Raw genomic sequence first — 23,970 nt, 5'->3', positions numbered from 1 at the left:
TAACAGAATCAGAGATTCCTCGCTTCGATAAAATCAAGCGTTCAATCTCCACGCAGTCAGCTGCAGAGAAGTTAGATTTGGATGTTGGAAAGGACCTTGAATGAGAAGGTCCTGTCTCAAAGGAAGTTTCCACGTTGGTAGTGAAGACATGTCCACTAGATCCGCAAACCAAGTCCTGCGTGGCCACGCAGGCGTTATCAGGATCACCGAAGCTCTCTCCTGTCTGATTCGAGCAATCACGCGTGGGAGGAGAGGAAAAGGTGGAAACATATAAGCTAGGCTGAACGACCAAGGCACTGCCAAGGCATCTATCAGTTCGGCCTGGGGATCCCTTGACCTGGATCCGTATCTTGGAAGCTTGGCATTCTGTCGAGATGCCATCAGATCCAATTCCGGTTTGCCCCATCGGCGAATCAATGAGGCAAATACCTCCGGGTGGAGTTCCCACTCCCCCGGATGAAAAGTCTGTCTGCTTAGAAAATCCGCTTCCCAGTTCTCTACACCTGGGATGTGGATTGCTGACAGATGACAAAAGTGGGCCTCCGCCCAACGGATTATTTTGGATACCTCTCTCATCGCTAAGGAACTCCTTGTTCCCCCCGATGATTGATATAGGCCACAGACGTAATGCTGTCCGACTGGAATCTGATGAATTTGGCCGAAGCCAACTGAGGCCATGCCTGAAGCGCATTGAAAATTGCTCTCCGTTCCAGCATATTGATTGGAAGTAGAGAGACTCCACCTGAGTCCAAACACCCTGAGCCTTCAGGGAATTCCAGACTGCACCCCAGCCCAGAAGGCTGGTGTCCGTTGTCACTATCACCCAAGAGGGTCTGCGGAAGCAAGTCCCCTGGGACAGATGATCAAGCGACAACCACCAAAGAAGAGAGTCTCTGGTTTCTTGATCTAGATTTATCTGAGGAGATAAATCCGCATAATCCCCATTCCACTGTCCGAGCATGCACAGCTGCAGTGGTCTGAGATGAAAGCGAGCAAACGGAATGATGTCCATTGCCGCTACCATTAATCCAATTACCTCCATACACTGAGCCACTGATGGCCGAGGAATGGACTGAAGTGCTCGGCAAGTATTTAGAATCTTTGATTTTCTGACCTCCGTCAGAAATATTTTCATGGCTACCGAGTCTATCAGAGTTTCCCAAGAAAGGAACCCTTGTCTGTGGGACAAGTGAACTCTTCTCTATGTTCACCTTCCAGCCGTGAGTTCTCAGAAAAGACAGCACTGTGTCCGTGTGAGATTTTGTCAGATGATATGTTGACGCCTGGATCAGAATATCGTCCAGATAAGGCGCCACCGCTATGCCTCGCGGTATGAACCGCCAAAAGAGACCCTAGAACCTTTGTGAAAATTCTGGGTGCTGTGGCCAACCTGAAGGGAAGAGCCACAAATTGATAATGTTTGTCCAAGAAGGCAAACCTTAGAAACTGATGATGATCCTTGTGGATAGGAATATGAAAGTAAGCATCCTTCAAGTCCACGATAGTCATATATTGACCCTCCTGGATCATTGGTAAAATTGTTCGTATTGTCTCCATCTTGAATGATGGAAGTCTTAGAAATTTGTTTAGACACTTGAGGTCTAAAATAGGTCTGAACGTTCCCTCTTTTTGGGAACCACAAATAGGTTTGAGTAAAACCCCTGTCCCTGTTCCAATTTTGGAACTGGGCAAATTACTCCCATAGTAAAAAGGTCTTTTACACAGCATAAGAACGCCTCTCTTTTTATCTGGTTTGCAGATAACTTTGAAAGATGAAATCTCCCTCTTGGGAGAAAGTCCTTGAATTCCAATTGATAACCGTGGGTCACTATTTCTAGTGCCCAGGGGTCCTGAACATCTCTTGCCCAAGCCTGGACAAAGAAAGAGAGTCTGCCCCCTACTAGATCCGGTCCCGGATCGGGGGCCGCCCCTTCATGCTGTCTTAGGAGCAGCAGCGGGCTTTTTGGATTGTTTACCCTTATTCCAGTTCTGATTGGTTCTCCAGACTGACTTAGATTGGGTAAAGTTCCCTTCCTGCTTTGTGGAAGAAGAGGAAGCGGGGGGTCCTCCTTTAAAGTTCCTAAAGGAACGAAAATTATTCTGTTTACCCCTCATTTTAACAGACTTATCCTGAAGTAGGGCATGACCTTTACCTCCTGTAATGTCAGAAATGATTTGCTTCAATTCAGGTCAAAAAAGGGTCTTACCCTTAAAAGGAATAGCTAAAAGCTTAGTTTTTGATGAGACATCAGCAGACCAAGATTTGAGCCACAATGCTCTACGTGCTAAAATAGCAAATCCTGCATTCTTTGCCGCTAATTTAGCAATTTGAAAAGCGGCATCAGTAATAAAAGAATTAGCTAGCTGGAGAGCCTTAATTCTATCTAAGATTTCATCTAATGGAGTCTCAACCTTAAGAGACTCTTCTAGAGGCTCAAACCAAAAAGCTGCTGCAGTAGTTACTGGAACAATGCAAGCCGTAGGTTGTAAAAGAAACCCCTGATTAACAAATAATTTCTTTAGTAGACCCTCTAATTTCTTATCCAAAAGGTCTTTGAAAGCACAACTATCCTCAATGGGTATAGTAGTACGCTTAGCTAGGGTAGATATAGCTCCCTCTACCTTAGGGACCGTTTGCCATGAGTCCCAAATGGTATCTGATATGGGAAACATTTTCTTAATATTAGGAGGGGGAGAAAACTGTATACCTGGTCTATCCCATTCCTTTCTTATAATTTCAGAAATTCTCTTAGGAACCGGAAAAACATCAGTGTAAATAGGTACTTCTAGATATTTATCCATTTTACACAATTTCTCTGGAGGAATTACAATGGTCACAATCATCCAGAGTCGCTAAAACCTCCCTAAGCAACAGACGGAGGTGTTCAAGATTAAATTTAAAGGACATAGCGTCCGAATCTGTCTGAGGTAAAACATTCCCTGATTCTGAAATTTCACCCTCAGACAGTAATTCCCTAATCCCCAACTCAGAGCACTGTGAGGGAACATCGGAAATAGCTAATAAAGCATCAGAGGATTCAGTATTTACATTAATACCTGACCTACTGGGTTTACCCTGCAACACTGGTAATTTAGACAATACCTCTGTAAGGGTAGTTGACATAACTGCAGCCATCTCCTGCAGAGTAAAGGAATTAGGCGCACTAGAGGTACTTGGCGTCGCTTGTGTGGGCGTTAAAGGTTGTGACACTTGGGGAGAATTGGATGGCATATCCTGATTCTCTTCAGACTGAGAATCATCCTTAGGCACACTCTCTTGACCTAATATATGGTCTTTACAATGTAAGGCTCTTTCAGTACAAGAGTTACACAATGTTAGAAGGGGTTGCACAATAGCTTCTAAACACATAGAACAATGAGATTCAGATTCCTCAATGTCAGACATGTTGAACAGACTAGTAATAACCACAAAAGTCGTTAAAACACTTATTTATTGCTTAAAATAAACTTTTGAAAAAACGTGTACTGCGCCTTTAAGAAAAGAAAAAGTGAACAATTTTTCCAAAATGCTTAAACAACGTTAAATTTAACTAAAAATCGTTGGTTTACCCAAAAATTACTGCACCCAGAAGTAAGGGCAGAAATAAGGCTCTTAAAGTACTTAGATCAACAATATGTTATTTAACAGTCAAAAATACCCTCTGCTGTGGCGCCTACCTGCCCCCAGGGTACTTTGAAACAACTTTCCAACCCTCCAGACCAGCTTGCACAGCCAGGAGCCACCGGAGTTACTGCTTGCTGCTGCCTAGCCTGAAGGAAGTGCGCATCTGAGCGTGCAAAAATAAGCCTCACCCCTTAAGGTCGATGCCGGAGTAGGCCCAAACACAACCGCATGGGAAATCGGTTTTACACCTAAGTTATTCACAACACACTATAACCCCTCAAATACACCATCAAACAAATAGATGTTAATGCCAAAAAATAAAAACGTATACATCGTTTTTCTTTGTCTCTCCCATGTCACATAATGCCCATATAAAGTCAACCATTTATAAATAAAATCCAGGGACTCCAGTAATACCCTTCATATAAAATAGGATTACTGCTTACCCCATTCCCATACAGGGAAATAAATGCCAGCCAGTTCTGATATACCAAGTCTCCTCAGAATAAAAAGGCTGCACATACCTTAATGCTGCTTGTAGCATGAAACCGGTCTCCACACTGAAGATGTCTCATGGTTACCTTCAGAAGTCTTGTGGGAACCAGCATGGATCTTAGTTACAAATGCTAAGATCATCAAACCTCAGGGCAGAAATCTTCTTCCATATCCCCCTGAGGAAAATAGTACACACCGGTAGCATTTAAAATAAAAATCTTCTTGATTGAAGAAACTAAAACTAACACCTCACTTTACCTCTTCTTAGTATAACACAGGCAAAGAGAATGACTGGAGGTGGAGGGGAAGGGAGGGGCTATATATACAGCTCTGCTGTGGTGCTCTTTGCCACTTCCTGTTAGCAGGAGGTTAATATCCCACAAGAAAGGATGAAATCCGTGGACTCGTATCTTGTAGAAGAAAAAAACTCTCTATGCTGATCAGTACGTTCATCAGCAAGTACAACAGTGATACCTATATAGTGATAGTAACTAAATTATTTGTGAATGGTCTAATGAATTGAGAAGAAATGATGAAAGGCAGGCAAGAAAACTTGAAATGTTTGTTAATTTCTGAAGGTCTAAGACAGGTGACCATGACCCTCCTCTCAAAGTGTTTCTAATTACTCCAGTGGTCAAAGTACTGATAGGATTCTACAAGGATATAAAGACATAGCAGAGGCAAAAAAATGACACATTCCATTTAACCCAAGATATTTCCTTTAGACAATTGTAATATTAAATAATTCAGTTCCTTTACATCATTCTCACACTACCTGTAGAAAGCGGCACCTTCTGCATTGACACGAACCTGAACATGTTTAAACCTAAGAGAGAGAAAATCAAGAGTCAGGAAAATCATATCCATGACATAAATCAAGAGACAAAATGTATGTTTACTTGATAAATTCATTTCTTTCATGAGGATGAGAGTCAACAAAATCAGCACGTGGGATTACAATGCAGTCCACTAGGAGGAGGCAAAAAAACACCCAACATACCAGAGCTTTTATCAGTCATACATATGGCTGAGTATATGCAAGGAATCTAGAAAAAGCATGAAAGACAAAGTGGGTCAAATGAAGTGCACACGTTCTGTCATCAACTGTATAAAAAAAAGGGCAGGGCTTGTGGACTCTCACCGTCCTGAAAGAAATCAATTTATCAGGTAAGAATACATTTTGTTTTCTTTCATAAGATGGTGAGAGTCCACAATATCATCACATGAAAGATCTTAGCAGTGAAGTTATCAAGTTAAGGCAGGAATGTTACTGATCAGGTGCAGTGGTCAAAAGTAGCCTCAGAAGAAGCACACACATTAAAATGGTAAAATTTTGTAAAAAAGTGTGAAGAGAGGATCACGTAGCCTCCTTGACAAAAAGCACAAGATGAAGCTCTAGTTGAATGAGCAGTAATAAGTCTAGGGAGAGTCTTCCCCGCCTTGTGAATGAAAGCTTTGAGCCAAGGGTTAAGGTAACTGCTGTAGCTATGTCGCTTGCAGTGTCCTGTAAAAGGAAAATGCTTTCCTGATAAATTCTTTTCTTTTTGAATGATGTTGGTCCACAGTCCTCCATAACATAAGGGATATTTTCCCCGCTACTAGGAGGAGGTCAAGAACCCATAACAGAGCTTAAAGTCCCTAACACCTCCCATCTCTCTCTAAGTTTAACGTATAGCAGAGTAGAGAATAGCAAACATATAGGTAGGAAAGACAAGGCAGGGTCTGTAGAGGTCTCATAAGAACGGTTACCTAAAAATGTAAATGGGAAGGGCCTGTGGACCATCATCATTCCAAAAGAAAATAATCAGGTAAGCATAAACTTTGTTTTCTTTCGTAAAATGAGGATGATCCACATTCCTCCATAACATATGGGATTAATACCCGAGCCGATGGTCTATGTTACGTAAAGAACCAACGATTGATGGGTTGAGAGCCCATCTTAGAATACACTATTAGCACTCATGGTAGGCATATGTGGCATTTAGTACTTGAGTTGAAAGTGAAACGATAATGGTTGGATAGATCTCACTGGGGTTAATAAAACATAACTTATTATATACACATAAAATCAGAGCTAAAATTTATTATTATTATCGGTTATTTGTAGAGCGCCAACAGATTCCGCAGCGCTAGTGAGATCTATCCGACCATTATCGTTTCACTTTCAACTCAAGTACTAAATGCCACATATGCCTACCATGAGTGCTTATAGTGTATTCTAAGATGGGCCCTCAACCCATCAATCGTTGGTTCTGAAAGTTTATAATACACAGCACCACTCACCCCAATATATAGCTAAGAAGCTGATTTACACACCAAGGGTGTAGGCATTCATAAACCTTTTAGGTAGTGCCACTGAACCTTTCTGCTGTTCTTATGTTACGTAAAGGGTGGGACAATATTTCCTGGCAGTTCTTAATTAGCTAACACTGCGGCCTGAAGGACTTTCATGCCAAAAGCTGCTTGCAAAAAAGCAAAGCCACAAAGCAATAAAATATGCAGAGAACACATTTTGCAACTTTGAAAATCAGCTCCAAAGAAGCATATTTTTTTTTTTACAAAAAACCCACAATGTTGTAACTGCTCTTAAGAAGAGTTGTAATAGGCTTAGTAGGTGACTATCCTAACCCACCTGTAAGAAAACGTGTGACCCCAAGACGCCCACACTACCTTACTAGCTTTCTGCCCTTTACAAGTTAAAGAGTAGAGAAAAAAAATAGAAGTTGGTCTGTAATCTGTAGTAGCATGGAGATAGAACTTAAAAACGTTAACTACTCCAAGATTAAGTAATAGCCGCTACTTAGAGTTAGAAGGAATAACCATTTCTTGATTGTAATTTTTCTTGGAACTTATATTAGGAGCAAAATCATATTTAGGACAAAGTATAGCCTTCTACTTTTAAATAATTACTAAAGGAAATCACAAGACAACTCAAACTCTCCTTGCTCAAGAGATTGCGAATAGTAAGAGTATTTTGCAAGGTAAAGGCAGATACCAGTGGAATGCATTAGTTCAAAAAATGTTGAATGGAGAGAAAATTAGATTCAGTTTCCAGGGTGGAGAAATAGGATTCAAAAGTGGCCTAATTCTAACTTATACCTGGACTGTACCTCAGGAAGTAAGACAACTTCCGAATAAAAAAAAAACCAGACAAAGCAGAAATTTGCCTTTTAGAAATTAGCGGACAAACCCTTGTCAAAACCATTTTGTATTAAACTGAATGAATCTAGGAATCCTAAAGGAATACCAAGTAAACCTTCTGGAAGAACACCAATTAAAAAAATGCCTTCCAAATGCAGTGATAAAACCTTTGTGTTATATCAAGCCGTCAACCGCAAATACTCTGGAATTCCGCAGCGTAATTGTGGCGAGCCCGATTCGCCCTATTTATCAAAGCCTACAGACTGGCAAAATTTGAAATTTGTGACGTAACATACGATCCGCCGGTCTCAGTCAGACACAGATCGATGCTTACGTCATTACAGATGTTCCAAATACAAATTTGGCACTATCTGACACCTTTTGCAAGCTATCAAACTTCTAACAGGTACGCTCACCACTATTCCGGCCCAGCGTACCTGGTTTTCAATCCGCCACCCTGGAGGCCGCGGATGCCATAGGAATCAATGGTAGTCTGAAAGCAGCGAAAGCTTATGTTCGCTGCTGCCAGATATCCCATTGATTTCTATGGTAGAATAAAAGTAACGTTTACACCTAACACCCTGACATGTACCCCGAGTCTAAACACCCTTAATCTGCCGCCCCGACACAGCCACCACCTACATAAAAGTATTAACCCCTATCCCGCCGCTCCCCGACATCACCGTAACTAAATAAAGTAATTAACCCCTATTGCGTTGCTCCCGGAGCCCACCACAACTAATTAAATGTATTAACCCCTATCCCGCCACTCCCGGAGTCCACCGCATCTAAATAAATGTATTAACCCCTAAACCCCTGGCCTCCCACATCACTACCACTTACTAAACCTATTAACCCCTAAACCGCCAGCCCCCTCATCGCCATAAACTAAATTAACCTAACAACCCGCTAACTTTACATTAAATATTAACTCATCCCTATCTTATAATAAATTTAAACTTACCTTTAGAATTAAAATAAAATATATTAAACTACTAATTAACCTACCCTATTATACTAAAATTACATTAAACTATTAATTAACCTACGCTATTATACTAAAATTACATTAAACTATATTAAACTATTCATTAACCTACCCTAATATACTAAAATTACAAATTAAATTAATTATATTATATATTTAAAAACCTAACCCTACTCAAATTATTTAAATCTACTATTAAAAATTACTAAGTTACAAACAAAGGTGGAAAAAAATCCTACTGGCTGTTGCAATCAGCCAATATGATTGAGCTTTCATCCTATTGGCTGATCCAATCAGCCAATAGGATTGAGCTCGCATTCTATTGGCTATTCCAATCAGCCAATAGAATGCAAGCTCAATCCTATTGGCTAATTGCAACAGCCAATAGGATTTGTTCCACCTTAATTCCTATTGGCTGATAGAATTCTATCAGCCAATCAGAATGTAAGGGACGTCATCTTGGATGACGTCATTTAAAGGGAAACTTCATTGTTCAGAAGAAGACGATGCTCTGCGCCGGATGTCTTGAAGATGGAGCTGCTCCGCGCCGGATGGATGAAGATAGAAGATGCCGTCTGGATGAAGACCTCTGCCGGCTTGGATGAAGACTTCTGCCGGCTTCGCTGAGGACTTCTGCCGCTTCGTTGAGGATGGATGTCGGGTCTTCAAAAACTGTAAGTGGATCTTCGGGGGTTAGTGTTAGGTTTTTTTAAGGGTTTATTGGGTGGGTTTTAATTTTAGATTAGGGGTTTGGGCTGAAAAAGAGCTAAATGCCCTTTTAAGGGCAATGGGGAGCTTAGGTTTTTTTAGATAGGTTTTTATTTGGGGGGTTTGGTTGTGTGGGTGGTGGGTTTTACTGTTGGGGGGTATTTGTATTTTTTTTTTACAGATAAAAGAGCTGATTTCTTTGGGGCAATGCCCCACAAAAGGCCCTTTTTTATTTTCATAGGGCTATTTGATTATGTGTAACTAGTCCTAAAGCCCGTGTACACAAGCCATTTTTTGCAGTACAGCGGTCCCACCCCTTGCTTTCTCTCTATCCCCCCCCTCTCTTTTGCTCTCTCTCTCCCCCCTCTCTTTTGCTCTCTCTCTCCCCTCTCTTTTGCTCTCTCTCTCTCCCCTCTCTTTTGCTCTCTCTCTCTCCCCTCTCTCTTTTGCTCTCTCTCTCTCCCCTCTCTCTTTTGCTCTCTCCCCCCTCTCTCTTTTGCTCTCTCTCTCCCCCCTCTCTTTTGCTCTCTCTCTCCCCCCTCTCTTTTGCTCTCTCTCTCCCCCCTCTCTTTTGCTCTCTCTCTCCCCCCTCTCTTTTGCTCTCTCTCTCTCCTCTTGTTTGCTCTCTCTCTCTCTCCATCTCTTTTGTGCTCTCTCCCCCCTCTCTTTTGCTCTCTCTCTCTCCTCTTGTTTGCTCTCTCTCTCTCCTCTCGTTTGCCGTCTCTCTCCCACTCTTTTGTGCTCTCTCCCCCCTCTCTTTTGTGCTCTCTACCCCCTCTCTTTTGTGCTCTCCCCCCTCTCTTTTGTGCTCTCTCCCCCCTCTCTTTTGTGCTCTCTCCCCCTTCTCTTTTGTGCTCTCTCCCCCTCTCTTTTGTGCTCTCTCCCCCTCTCTTTATCTCCCCTCTTCTGCTGCTCTCTCTATCCCTCCTTTAGAGCTCTCAGTCTCACTCACTGACTCCAGTAGCATCGGCATCTGGCCGCATCTGGCCCCGCCCGCACCACGCCCACCACACCCGCCCCGTCCACACCACGCCCACGTCACACCCACTCCACCACACGCAACGCCAGAATCAGATGCAAGGAGGTCAGTTGGAAGGCCAGGTGTGTTTGTCCTCGCGCGCAGTCTCTACTGCGCATGACAGCTTCGGACAAACACACTTGGCCTTTTATTATATAGGATTAGTTTAAATATTTGATAATTTATTTTTTATTTTGTGTAACTTAGTCTTTATTTTAACTTAGTGTTTTTTATTTTGTGTAACTTAGTTGTTATTTTTTTGTAACTTAGTCATTTTTAATAGTAGATTTAAATAATTTGAGTAGGGTTAGGTTTTTAAATATATAATATAGTTAATTTAATTGTTAGTTTAATGTAATTTTAGTATAAATAGTTAGGGTAGGTTAATGAATAGTTTAATATAGTTTAATGTAATTTTAGTATAATAGTTAGGGTAGGTTAATTAATAGTTTAATGTAATTTTAGGATAATAATGTATGTTAATTAATAGTTTAATATAGTTTAGTTTAATTCCAACGGTAAGTTTAAATTTATTATAAGATAGGGATGAGTTAATATTTAATGTAAAGTTAGCGGGTTGTTAGGTTTAGGGGTTAATAGCTTAATTTAATTTATGGCGATGTGGGGGGCTGGCAGTTTACGGGTTAATAGGTTTAGTAAGTGGTAGTGATGTGGGAGGCCAGGGGTTTAGGGGTTAATACATTTATTTAGTTGCGGAGGGTTCCGGGAGCGGAGGGATAGGGGTTAATACATTTATTAGAGTTGCGGTGGGCTCCGGGAGCGGCAGGATAGGGGTAAAACATTTTAGTATAGTGGCAGTGTTTAGTGACAGGGTATAAAAAAAGTTGTTAAAAAGCCGAATAGCAGCGAGATCGAGGACTGTTAGTTAACAACAGTCTGCTGCTCATCGCCCCGTACTTGGTGAGCGTCTTTTTGACAGTTTTTTTGATAAATAAGGAGAGCGTATTCAGGTCCGCGGCTGCGTTGTTAGGAGAGCGTATTGGTGCCGAGGAATGCAGCACAGTTGACGACTTGATAAATAGGCCTCCCAGTCTCAAAACTAGGTGTTCAAGTTCCACGCCATTAACAGTACAAATTAGAGATTCTGATGAAAAAAAGGCCTTGAGACAACAGGTCTTGTCTCAGAAGAAAAGCAATGGAACGCAAGAAGAATCAGCACTATATCCGCATACCAAGTCTTGCGGAGTCAGGCTGGGAAATTAATATTACCAACATTGACTCCTGTATAGTTCAAGAATGATTCTTGGAAGCAGGTATGTTAGATGAAAGTCCCATGGACACACCAAGGCGTCTAATAGAAGAGCCTTTGGAATCTTTGATCTCGCACAATAGCTTGGAAGCATGTGATTTAAATGAGAGGTCATCAGATCTATGTCCTGTAAGTCCATTATGAACTCTAAGCGATTAAATATGTCCTAATAGAGATACCACTCTTTAGGATGGACAGAATGATGGCTGAGATGATCCACCTCCTAGTTGTTCACACCTGGTATGTGAATTGCCAATAGGGAGCAATGAGCAATGTCTTCCTAAGACATAGCTTTAGACACTTCATGTATTGCCAACAAACTGTGGATATTCCCCTTCATGAATCATGAATGCTTCCACTGAGATGTTGTTTGACTGGAGACAAATAAAAATTTTCCTCCCTAAATAGGGGCAAGATTTTAAAGCCCGAAGATCATTTGAAGTTCAAGAATGTTGATTGGTAACCTTATCTCTAGAGGAAATCAAACTCCTTGAACTCTGAGAAACCCAGACCACCCTCCAGCCAGAGAGACTTGCATCCGTCAGCACAGTAGGCCAAGACTGACTAAGGAAGGGTGCCCGGAGGGTCAAATACAGACTGAGTTCTAAAGAAAAAAAAATTGACTTATGGAACATCCAAAGCAATCTGTAAAAAATTATTTGACCACTGAAGTAGCAAGCCATTAAAGGGGTCTTAAGTGAAAATCTGGCAATAGAAAACTGCGCCTGAAGCAGCTACCATAAGTCCCACCGCCACCATGCACTGTGCTACCGATAAAGGTAGCAGGGGTGGAACTACCATTGTTGCAGCGGCACCAGGGCCCAAGTGTTGGAGGTGCCCAAAGCAGCCAGTCTATACATAGGTATGTGCAGAATTTGTATAATCAAAATGCAGGGAAGACTTTTATTAGTGCAGGTTCATCTATCTATTTATGCTCATTATAAAAAAGTGTATACTATTACTATTGTTTACTACTGAGTTACCTTTGGGGGTGTTCATGGTAGGAAGAAACACACCCTCTGAATCCTACATTGTGAAGTTCCGTCTGGAAACTAGAAGCATAAGGATTGAGTCTAATATGATTCCTCTAAAATGCTACCCTTAGCATTATACATTGAGCCTTACATCAAAACTTCAATCATGGTCTTAATGAAGACCTGGAGAGTATGAACAATAGCTATTAACAGGAAAGAAGCTTGCACTAGTATGTCATTCAGATAAGGAACAATTGAAATGTCCTGATTCTGAGCAATGACAAGATTTCATCCAACATGGGTGGTAAACTGGCAAAAATTTGCAGCTATACAAACTAGAGGTCTATACTAGCCATAAACTGACCCTTTAGAAAAAGAGTAAAAAACAGTGAGGAATTTTCGCATTATATCAAGTGGGATCCCTGACCAACATGATTAGGGATGTTAAATAAGGAATAGGACTGTAAATCCCTTTGGACAATGAACCGATTGGGATAAAAACTCTTGACCCTAAGGTTACACAGGTACTGGAATTAATTAATTCCCCTATCCTCAAAATCCTTATTTAATGGCTACTGCCCCAGAAAGATCTATGGCAACATGAGATAGGATCACCGGTCTATAAGGAGGACTCTGCTTAAAAGAGAACAAAACTCTCAATCTCTTAAAAGACAAAGAGAATCAGTCCGGATAACTGAACTATTTTTTTTATGGAGCTCTGGTGCACATGCACATATTTATATTAAACTGTAGCCTTATGGACTAAAGAACAGCACATATTTATATTAAACTGTAGCCTTATGGACTAAAGAACAGCACGTATTTATATTAAACTGTAGCCTTATGGACTAAAGAACAGCACATATTTATATTAAACTGTAGCCTTATGGACTAAAGAACAGCACATATTTATATTAAACTGTAGCCTTATGGACTAAAGAACAGCACATATTTATATTAAACTGTAGCCTTATGGACTAAAGAACATGCACATATTTATATTAAACTGTAGCCTTATGGACTAAAGAACATGCACATATTTATATTAAACTGTAGCCTTATGGACTAAAGAACAGCACATATTTATATTAAACTGTAGCCTTATGGACTAAAGAACAGCACATATTTATATTAAACTGTAGCCTTATGGACTAAAGAACAGCACATATTTATATTAAACTGTAGCCTTATGAAATAAATAACAGCACATATTTATATTAAACTGTAGCCTTATGGACTAAAGAACAGCACATATTTATATTACACTGTAGCCTTATGGACTAAAGAACAGCACATTTATATTAAACTGTAGCCTTATGGACTAAAGAACAGCACATATTTATATTAAACTGTAGCCTTATGGACTAAAGAACAGCACATATTTATATTAAACTGTAGCCTTATTGACTAAAGAACAGCACATATTTATATTAAACTGTAGCCTTATGGACTAAAGAACAGCACATATTTATATTAAACTGTAGCCTTATGGACTAAAGAACAGCACATATTTATATTAAACTGTAGCCTTATGGACTAAAGAACAGCACATATTTATATTAAACTGTAGCCTTATGGACTAAAGAACAGCACATATTTATATTAAACTGTAGCCTTATGGACTAAAGAACAGCACATATTTATATTAAACTGTAGCCTTATGGACTAAAGAACAGCACATATTTATATTAAACTGTAGCCTTATGGACTAAAGAACAGCACATATTTATATTAAACTGTAGCCTTATGACTAAAGAACAGCACATATTTATATTAAACTGTAGCCTTATAGACTAAAGAACAGCACATATTTATATTAAACTGTAGCCTTATGGACTAAAGAACAGCACATATTTATATTAAACTGTAGCCTTATGGACTAAAGAACAGCACATATTTATATTAAACTGTAGCCTTATGGACTAAAGAACAGCACATATTTATATTAAACTGTAGCCTTATGGACTAAAGAACAGCACATATTTATATTAAACTGTAGCCTTATGGACTAAAGAACAGCACATATTTATATTAAACTGTAGCCTTATGACTAAAGAACAGCACATATTTATATTAAACTGTAGCCTTATGGACTAAAGAACAGCACATATTTATATTAAACTGTAGCCTTATGGACTAAAGAACAGCACATATTTATATTAAACTGTAGCCTTATGGACTAAAGAACAGCACATATTTATATTAAACTGTAGCCTTATGGACTAAAGAACAGCACATATTTATATTAAACTGTAGCCTTATGGACTAAAGAACAGCACATATTTATATTAAACTGTAGCCTTATGGACTAAAGAACAGCACATATTTATATTAAACTGTAGCCTTATGGACTACAGAACAGCACATATTTATATTAAACTGTAGCCTTATGAAATAAAGAACAGCACATATTAATATTAAACTGTAGCCTTATGGACTAAAGAACAGCACATATTTATATTAAACTGTAGCCTTATGAAATAAAGAACAGCACATATTTATATTAAACTGTAGCCTTATGAAATAAAGAACAGCACATATTTATATTAAACTGTAGCCTTATGGACTAAATAACAGCACATATTTATATTAAACTGTAGCCTTATGGACTAAAGAACAGCACATATTTATATTAAACTGTAGCCTTATGGACTAAAGAACAGCACATATTTATATTAAACTGTAGCCTTATGGACTAAAGAACAGCACATATTTATATTAAACTGTAGCCTTATGGACTAAAGAACAGCACATATTTATATTAAACTGTAGCCTTATGGACTAAAGAACAGCACATATTTATATTAAACTGTAGCCTTATGGACTAAAGAACAGCACATATTTATATTAAACTGTAGCCTTATGGACTAAAGAACAGCACATATTTATATTAAACTGTAGCCTTATAGACTAAAGAACAGCACATATTTATATTAAACTGTAGCCTTATGGACTAAAGAACAGCACATATTTATATTAAACTGTAGCCTTATGGACTAAAGAACAGCACATATTTATATTAAACTGTAGCCTTATGGACTAAAGAACAGCACATATTTATATTAAACTGTAGCCTTATGGACTAAAGAACAGCACATATTTATATTAAACTGTAGCCTTATGACTAAAGAACAGCACATATTTATATTAAACTGTAGCCTTATGGACTAAAGAACAGCACATATTTATATTAAACTGTAGCCTTATGAAATAAAGAACAGCACATATTTATATTAAACTGTAGCCTTATGAACTAAAGAACAGCACATATTTATATTAAACTGTAGCCTTATGGACTAAAGAACAGCACATATTTATATTAAACTGTAGCCTTATGGACTAAAGAACAGCACATATTTATATTAAACTGTAGCCTTATGGACTAAAGAACAGCACATATTTATATTAAACTGTAGCCTTATGGACTAAAGAACAGCACATATTTATATTAAACTGTAGCCTTATGGACTAAAGAACAGCACATATTTATATTAAACTGTAGCCTTATGGACTAAAGAACAGCACATATTTATATTAAACTGTAGCCTTATGGACTAAAGAACAGCACATATTTATATTAAACTGTAGCCTTATGGACTAAAGAACAGCACATATTTATATTAAACTGTAGCCTTATGGACTAAAGAACATGCACATATTTATATTAAACTGTAGCCTTATGGACTAAAGAACAGCACATATTTATATTAAACTGTAGCCTTATGGACTAAAGAACAGCACATATTTATATTAAACTGTAGCCTTATGGACTAAAGAACAGCACATATTTATATTAAACTGTAGCCTTATGGACTAAATAACAGCACATATTTATATTAAACTGTAGCCTTATGGACTAAAGAACAGCACATATTTATATTAAACTGTAGCCTTATGGACTAAATAACAGCACATATTTATATTAAACTGTAGCCTTATGGACTACAGAACAGCACATATTTATATTACACTGTAGCCTTATTGACTAAAGAACAGCACATATTTATATTAAACTGTAGCCTTATAGACTAAAGAACAGCACATATTTATATTAAACTGTAGCCTTATGGACTAAAGAACAGCACATATTTATATTAAACTGTAGCCTTATGAAATAAAGAACAGCACATATTTATATTAAACTGTAGCCTTATGGACTAAAGAACAGCACATATTTATATTAAACTGTAGCCTTATGGACTAAAGAACAGCACATATTTATATTAAACTGTAGCCTTATGGACTAAAGAACAGCACATATTTATATTAAACTGTAGCCTTATGAAATAAAGAACAGCACATATTTATATTAAACTGTAGCCTTATGGACTAAAGAACAGCACATATTAACATTAAACTGTAGCCTTATGGACTAAAGAACAGCACATATTTATATTAAACTGTAGCCTTATGGACTAAAGAACAGCACATATTTATATTAAACTGTAGCCTTATGGACTAAAGAACAGCACATATTTATATTAAACTGTAGCATTATGGACTAAAGAACAGCACATATTTATATTAAACTGTAGCCTTATAGACTAAAGAACAGCACATATTTATATTAAACTGTAGCCTTATGGACTAAAGAACAGCACATATTTATATTAAACTGTAGCCTTATGGACTAAAGAACAGCACATATTTATATTAAACTGTAGCCTTATGGACTAAAGAACAGCACATATTTATATTAAACTGTAGCCTTATGGACTAAAGAACAGCACATATTTATATTAAACTGTAGCCTTATGGACTAAAGAACATGCACATATTTATATTAAACTGTAGCCTTATGGACTAAAGAACAGCACATATTTATATTAAACTGTAGCCTTATGGACTAAAGAACAGCACATATTTATATTAAACTGTAGCCTTATGGACTAAAGAACAGCACATATTTATATTAAACTGTAGCCTTATGGACTAAAGAACAGCACATATTTATATTAAACTGTAGCCTTATGGACTAAAGAACAGCACATATTTATATTAAACTGTAGCCTTATGGACTAAAGAACATGCACATATTTATATTAAACTGTAGCCTTATGGACTAAAGAACAGCACATATTTATATTAAACTGTAGCCTTATGGACTAAAGAACAGCACATATTTATATTAAACTGTAGCCTTATGGACTAAAGAACAGCACGTATTTATATTAAACTGTAGCCTTATGGACTAAAGAACAGCACATATTTATATTAAACTGTAGCCTTATGGACTAAAGAACAGCACGTATTTATATTAAACTGTAGCCTTATGGACTAAAGAACAGCACATATTTATATTAAACTGTAGCCTTATGGACTAAAGAACAGCACATATTTATATTAAACTGTAGCCTTATGGACTAAAGAACAGCACATATTTATATTAAACTGTAGCCTTATGGACTAAAGAACAGCACATATTTATATTAAACTGTAGCCTTGTGGACTAAAGAACAGCACATATTTATATTAAACTGTAGCCTTATGGACTAAAGAACAGCACATATTTATATTAAACTGTAGCCTTATAGACTAAAGAACAGCACATATAGATCAACAGTTAGATGCACAACATGACGGGTATAAGGGTGTGTGACAGACCCTTCTGTCAGGACTGAAGGAGTTAATTGTGTTTAGCTAAGAAACTAATTTCTAAAGACAGAGTTGCTGGCTCCAGCTATAATCTAATTAGTGCTAAGCATTCTATTGTTTGATCACCTCCAGAGAGAAAACGCCTAAGTGATAAGAAGAGCCAAGAGTGTCTTGTGGTTGAAGTGTTTAAGTAATATAATTCTATTGTATCATGTCAAAGGGCTTGTTCCCTCCATGTAATGTACAACAGCCTTTCAACCCCCATCTGGGGGGGGGGGGTCAGACCTGCATAAATACTAGGCATAGCCTTTTAATAAATGACATTCTGTTTTAAACCTGAAACTGGCTGGGTTGTGAATTGCTGATTCCCTATGCAGGACATTGTTCATCTGGTATTAACCCTTGGTACACTGTTGGTACCGTAACAGGGTGTATATTTAGATGTACAACAGGACAGGTATCAGGGCGTATAGTTAATTGCACAACAGGACAGGTATCAGGGTGTATATTTAAATACAGGGCTATACACACACCAAGTGACACAGGGCTATACACACACACACACACCAAGTGACACAGGGCTATACACACACACACACACCAAGTGACACAGGGCTATACACACACACACCAAGTGATACAGGGCTATATATACACACACACCAAGTGACACAGGGCTATATATACACACACACCAAGTGACACAGGGCTATACACACACACACACACCAAGTGACACAGGGCTATACACACACGCACCAAGTGACACAGGGATATATACACACACACACCAAGTGACACAGGGCTATATACACACACACACACACCAAGTGACACAGGGCTATACACACACACACGCACCAAGTGACACAGGGCTATATACACACACACACCAAGTGACACAGGGCTATATATACACACACACCAAGTGACACAGGGCTATATATACACACACAGCAAGTGACACAGGGCTATATATACACACACACACCAAGTGATACAGGGCTATATATACACACAAACACCAAGTGACACAGGGCTATATATATACACACACACCAAGTGACACAGGGCTATATATACACACACACCAAGTGACACAGGGCTATATATACACACACAGCAAGTGACACAGGGCTATATATACACACACACCAAGTGACACAGGGCTATATATACACACAAACACCAAGTGACACAGGGCTATATATACACACAAACACCAAGTGACACAGGGCTATATACACACACACCAAGTGACACAGGGCTATATATACACACACCAAGTGACACAGAGCTATATACACACACACACCAAGTGACATAGGGCTATATATACACACACACACCAAGTGACACAGGGCTATATATACACACACACACACCAAGTGACACAGGGCTATATATACACACACACACCAAGTGACACAGGGCTATATATACACACACACACCAAGTGAAACAGGACTATATACACACACACACCAAGTGACACAGGGCTATATACACACACACCAAGTGACACAGGGCTATATACACAAACACACACACCAAGTGACACAGGGCTATATACACAAACACACACACCAAGTGACACAGGGCTATATACACACACACACACACCAAGTGACACAGGGCTATATACACAAACACACACACCAAGTGACACAGGGCTATATACACACACACACACCAAGTGACACAGGGCTATATACACACACACACACCAAGTGACACAGGGCTATATACACACACACACCAAGTGACACAGGGCTATATACACACACACACCAAGTGACACAGGGCTATATATACACACACACACACCAAGTGACACAGGGCTATATACACACACACACCAAGTGACACAGGGCTATATATACACACACACCAAGTGACACAGGGCTATATATACACACACCAAGTGACACAGGGCTATATACACACACACCAAGTGACACAGGGCTATATACACACACACCAAGTGACACAGGGCTATATATACACACACACACCAAGTGACACAGGGCTATATACACACACACACACCAAGTGACACAGGGCTATATATACACACACACACCAAGTGACACAGGGCTATATACACACACACCAAGTGACACAGGGCTATATATACACACACACACCAAGTGACACAGGGCTATATATACACACACACCAAGTGACACAGGGCTATATACACACACACACACACACACACACACACCAAGTGACACAGGGCTATATATACACACACACACCAAGTGACACAGGGCTATATACACACACACACCAAGTGACACGGGGCTATACACACACACACCAAGTGACACGGGGCTATACACACACACACCAAGTGATACAGGGCTATACACACACACACGCACCAAGTGACACAGGGCTATATACACACACACACCAAGTGGCACAGGGCTATATACACACACACCACAAGTGATACAGGGCTATATACACACACACACCAAGTGACACAGGGCTATATACACACACACCAAGTGACACAGGGCTATATATACACACACACACCAAGTGACACGGGGCTATACACACACACACCAAGTGATACAGGGCTATACACACACACACGCACCAAGTGACACAGGGCTATATACACACACACACCAAGTGGCACAGGGCTATATACACACACACCACAAGTGATACAGGGCTATATACACACACACACCAAGTGACACAGGGCTATATACACACACACCAAGTGACACAGGGCTATATATACACACACACACCAAGTGACACAGGGCTATATGTACACACACACACACCAAGTGACACAGGGCTATATACACACACACACCAAGTGACACAGGGATATATAGACACACACACACACCCCCCAAGTGATACAGGGCTATATACACACACACCAAGTGACACAGGGCTATATATACACACACACACCAAGTGACACAGGGATATATATACACACACACACCAAGTGACACAGGGATATATAGACACACACACACACCCCCCAAGTGATACAGGGCTATATACACACACACCAAGTGACACAGGGCTATATACACACAAAAAAAGTGACACAGGGCTATACACACACACACACACCGACACAGGGCTATATATACACACACACACACCAAGTTACACAGGGCTATATATACACACACACACACCAAGTTACACAGGGCTATATATACACACACACACCAAGTGCCACAGGGCTATATATACACACACACACACCAAGTGACACAGGGCTATATATACACACACACACACACACCAAGTGACACAGGGCTATATATACACACACACACACCAAGTGATACAGGGCTATATACACACACACACCAAGTGACACAGGGCTATATATACACACACACACCAAGTGATACAGGGCTATATACACACACACACCAAGTGACACAGGGCTATATATACACACACACACCAAGTGATACAGGGCTATATACACACACACACCAAGTGACACAGGGCTATATACACACACACACACCAAGTGACACAGGGCTATATACACACACACACACCAAGTGATACAGGGCTATATACACACACACACCAAGTGACACAGGGCTATATATACACACACACCAAGTGACACAGGGCTATATATACACACACACCAAGTGACAGAGGGCTATATACACACACACACACACACCAAGTGACAGGACTATATACACACACACACCAAGTGACACAGGGATATATATATATATATATATATATATACACACCAAGTGACACAGGGCTATACACACACACACACGCACCAAGTGACACAGGGCTATATACACACACCAAGTGACACAGGGCTATATATACACACACACCAAGTGACACAGGGCTATATATACACACACACCAAGTGACACAGGGCTATATATACACACACACACCAAGTGACACAGGGCTATATATACACACACACACCAAGTGACACAGGGCTATATATACACACACACCAAGTGACACAGGGCTATATACACAAACACACCAAGTGGCACAGGGCTATATACACACACACCAAGTGACACAGGGCTATATATACACACACACACCAAGTGATACAGGGCTATATACACACACACACACACACACACCAAGTGACACAGGGCTATATATACACACACACACCAAGTGACACAGGGCTATATATACACACACACACCAAGTGACACAGGGCTATATATATACACACACACCAAGTGACACAGGGCTATATATACACACACACACCAAGTGACACAGGGCTATATACACAAACACACCAAGTGACACAGAGCTATATACACAAACACACCAAGTGACACAGGGCTATATATACACACACACACCAAGTGGCACAGGGCTATATACACACACACCAAGTGACACAGGGCTATATATACACACACACACCAAGTGACACAGGGCTATATATACACACACACACCAAGTGACACAGGGCTATATATACACACACACACCAAGTGACACAGGGCTATATACACACACACACCAAGTGACACAGGGCTATATACACACACACACCAAGTGACACAGGGCTATATACACACACACCAAGTGATACAGGGCTATATACACACACACCAAGTGATACAGGGCTATATATACACACACACCAAGTGACACAGGGCTATATACACACACACACACCAAATGACACAGGGCTATATACACACACACACCAAGTGACACAGGGCTATATACACACACACACCAAATGACACAGGGCTATATACACACACACCAAGTGACACAGGGCTATATACACACACACACCAAGTGACACAGGGCTATATACACACACACCAAGTGACACAGGGCTATATACACACACACCAAGTGACACAGGGCTATATACACACACACCAAGTGACACAGGGCTATATACACACACACACCAAGTGACATAGGGCTATATACACACACACCAAGTGACACAGGGCTATATATACACACACACACCAAGTGACACAGGGCTATATACACACACACACCAAGTGACACAGGGCTATATATACACACACACACACCAAGTGACACAGGGCTATATATACACACACACCAAATGACACAGGGCTATATACACACACACCAAGTGACACAGGGCTATATACACACACACCAAGTGACACAGGGCTATATACACACACACCAAGTGACACAGGGCTATATACACACACACCAAGTGACACAGGGCTATATACACACACACACACCAAGTGACACAGGGCTATACACACACACACCAAGTGACACAGGGCTATATATACACACACACACCAAGTGACACAGGGCTATACACACACACACCAAGTGACACAGGGCTATATACACACACACACACCAAGTGAGACAGGGCTATATACACACACACCAAGTGACACAGGGCTATATATACACACACACCAAGTGACACAGGGCTATATACACACACACCAAGTGACACAGGGCTATATATACACACACACCAAGTGACACAGGGCTATATATACACACACACCAAGTGACATAGGGCTATATACACACACACCAAGTGACACAGGGCTATATATACACACACACACCAAGTGACACAGGGCTATATACACACACACACACCAAGTGACACAGGGCTATATATACACACACACCAAGTGACACAGGGCTATATATACACACACAGCAAGTGACACAGGGCTATATATACACACACACCAAGTGACATAGGGCTATATACACACACACCAAGTGACACAGGGCTATATATACACACACACCAAGTGACACAGGGCTATATACACACACACACCAAGTGACACAGGGCTATATACACACACACACCAAGTGACACAGGGCTATATACACACACACACCAAGTGACACAGGGCTATATATACACACACCAAGTGACACAGGGCTATATATACACACACCAAGTGACACAGGGCTATATACACACACACCAAGTGACACAGGGCTATATATACACACACACCAAGTGACACAGGGCTATATACACACACACCAAGTGACACAGGGCTATATATACACACACACACCAAGTGACACAGGGCTATATACACACACACACCAAGTGACACAGGGCTATATGTACACACACACACACCAAGTGACACA

General features: G+C 39.9%; 1 protein-coding gene across 1 annotated transcript in view; it reads right to left on the bottom strand.

Annotated features, from left to right (window-relative positions):
• ABCD4 (ATP binding cassette subfamily D member 4) overlaps positions 1-23,970 on the bottom strand; it is a 559,835-nt gene that overhangs the window by 334,494 nt on the left and 201,371 nt on the right. Inside the window, exon 4 of the mRNA XM_053696972.1 lies at positions 4,896-4,946. Coding sequence (XP_053552947.1) covers positions 4,896-4,946 — 51 coding nt within the window. The remainder of the gene's footprint in view (positions 1-4,895; positions 4,947-23,970) is intronic.

This window comes from Bombina bombina, chromosome 1 (assembly GCF_027579735.1).
Source record: "Bombina bombina isolate aBomBom1 chromosome 1, aBomBom1.pri, whole genome shotgun sequence".
NCBI classification, from domain to species: Eukaryota; Metazoa; Chordata; class Amphibia; order Anura; family Bombinatoridae; genus Bombina; species Bombina bombina.
The sequence above is the reverse complement of the archived record's forward strand: the minus strand, read 5'-3'. Positions and strand labels throughout refer to the sequence as shown.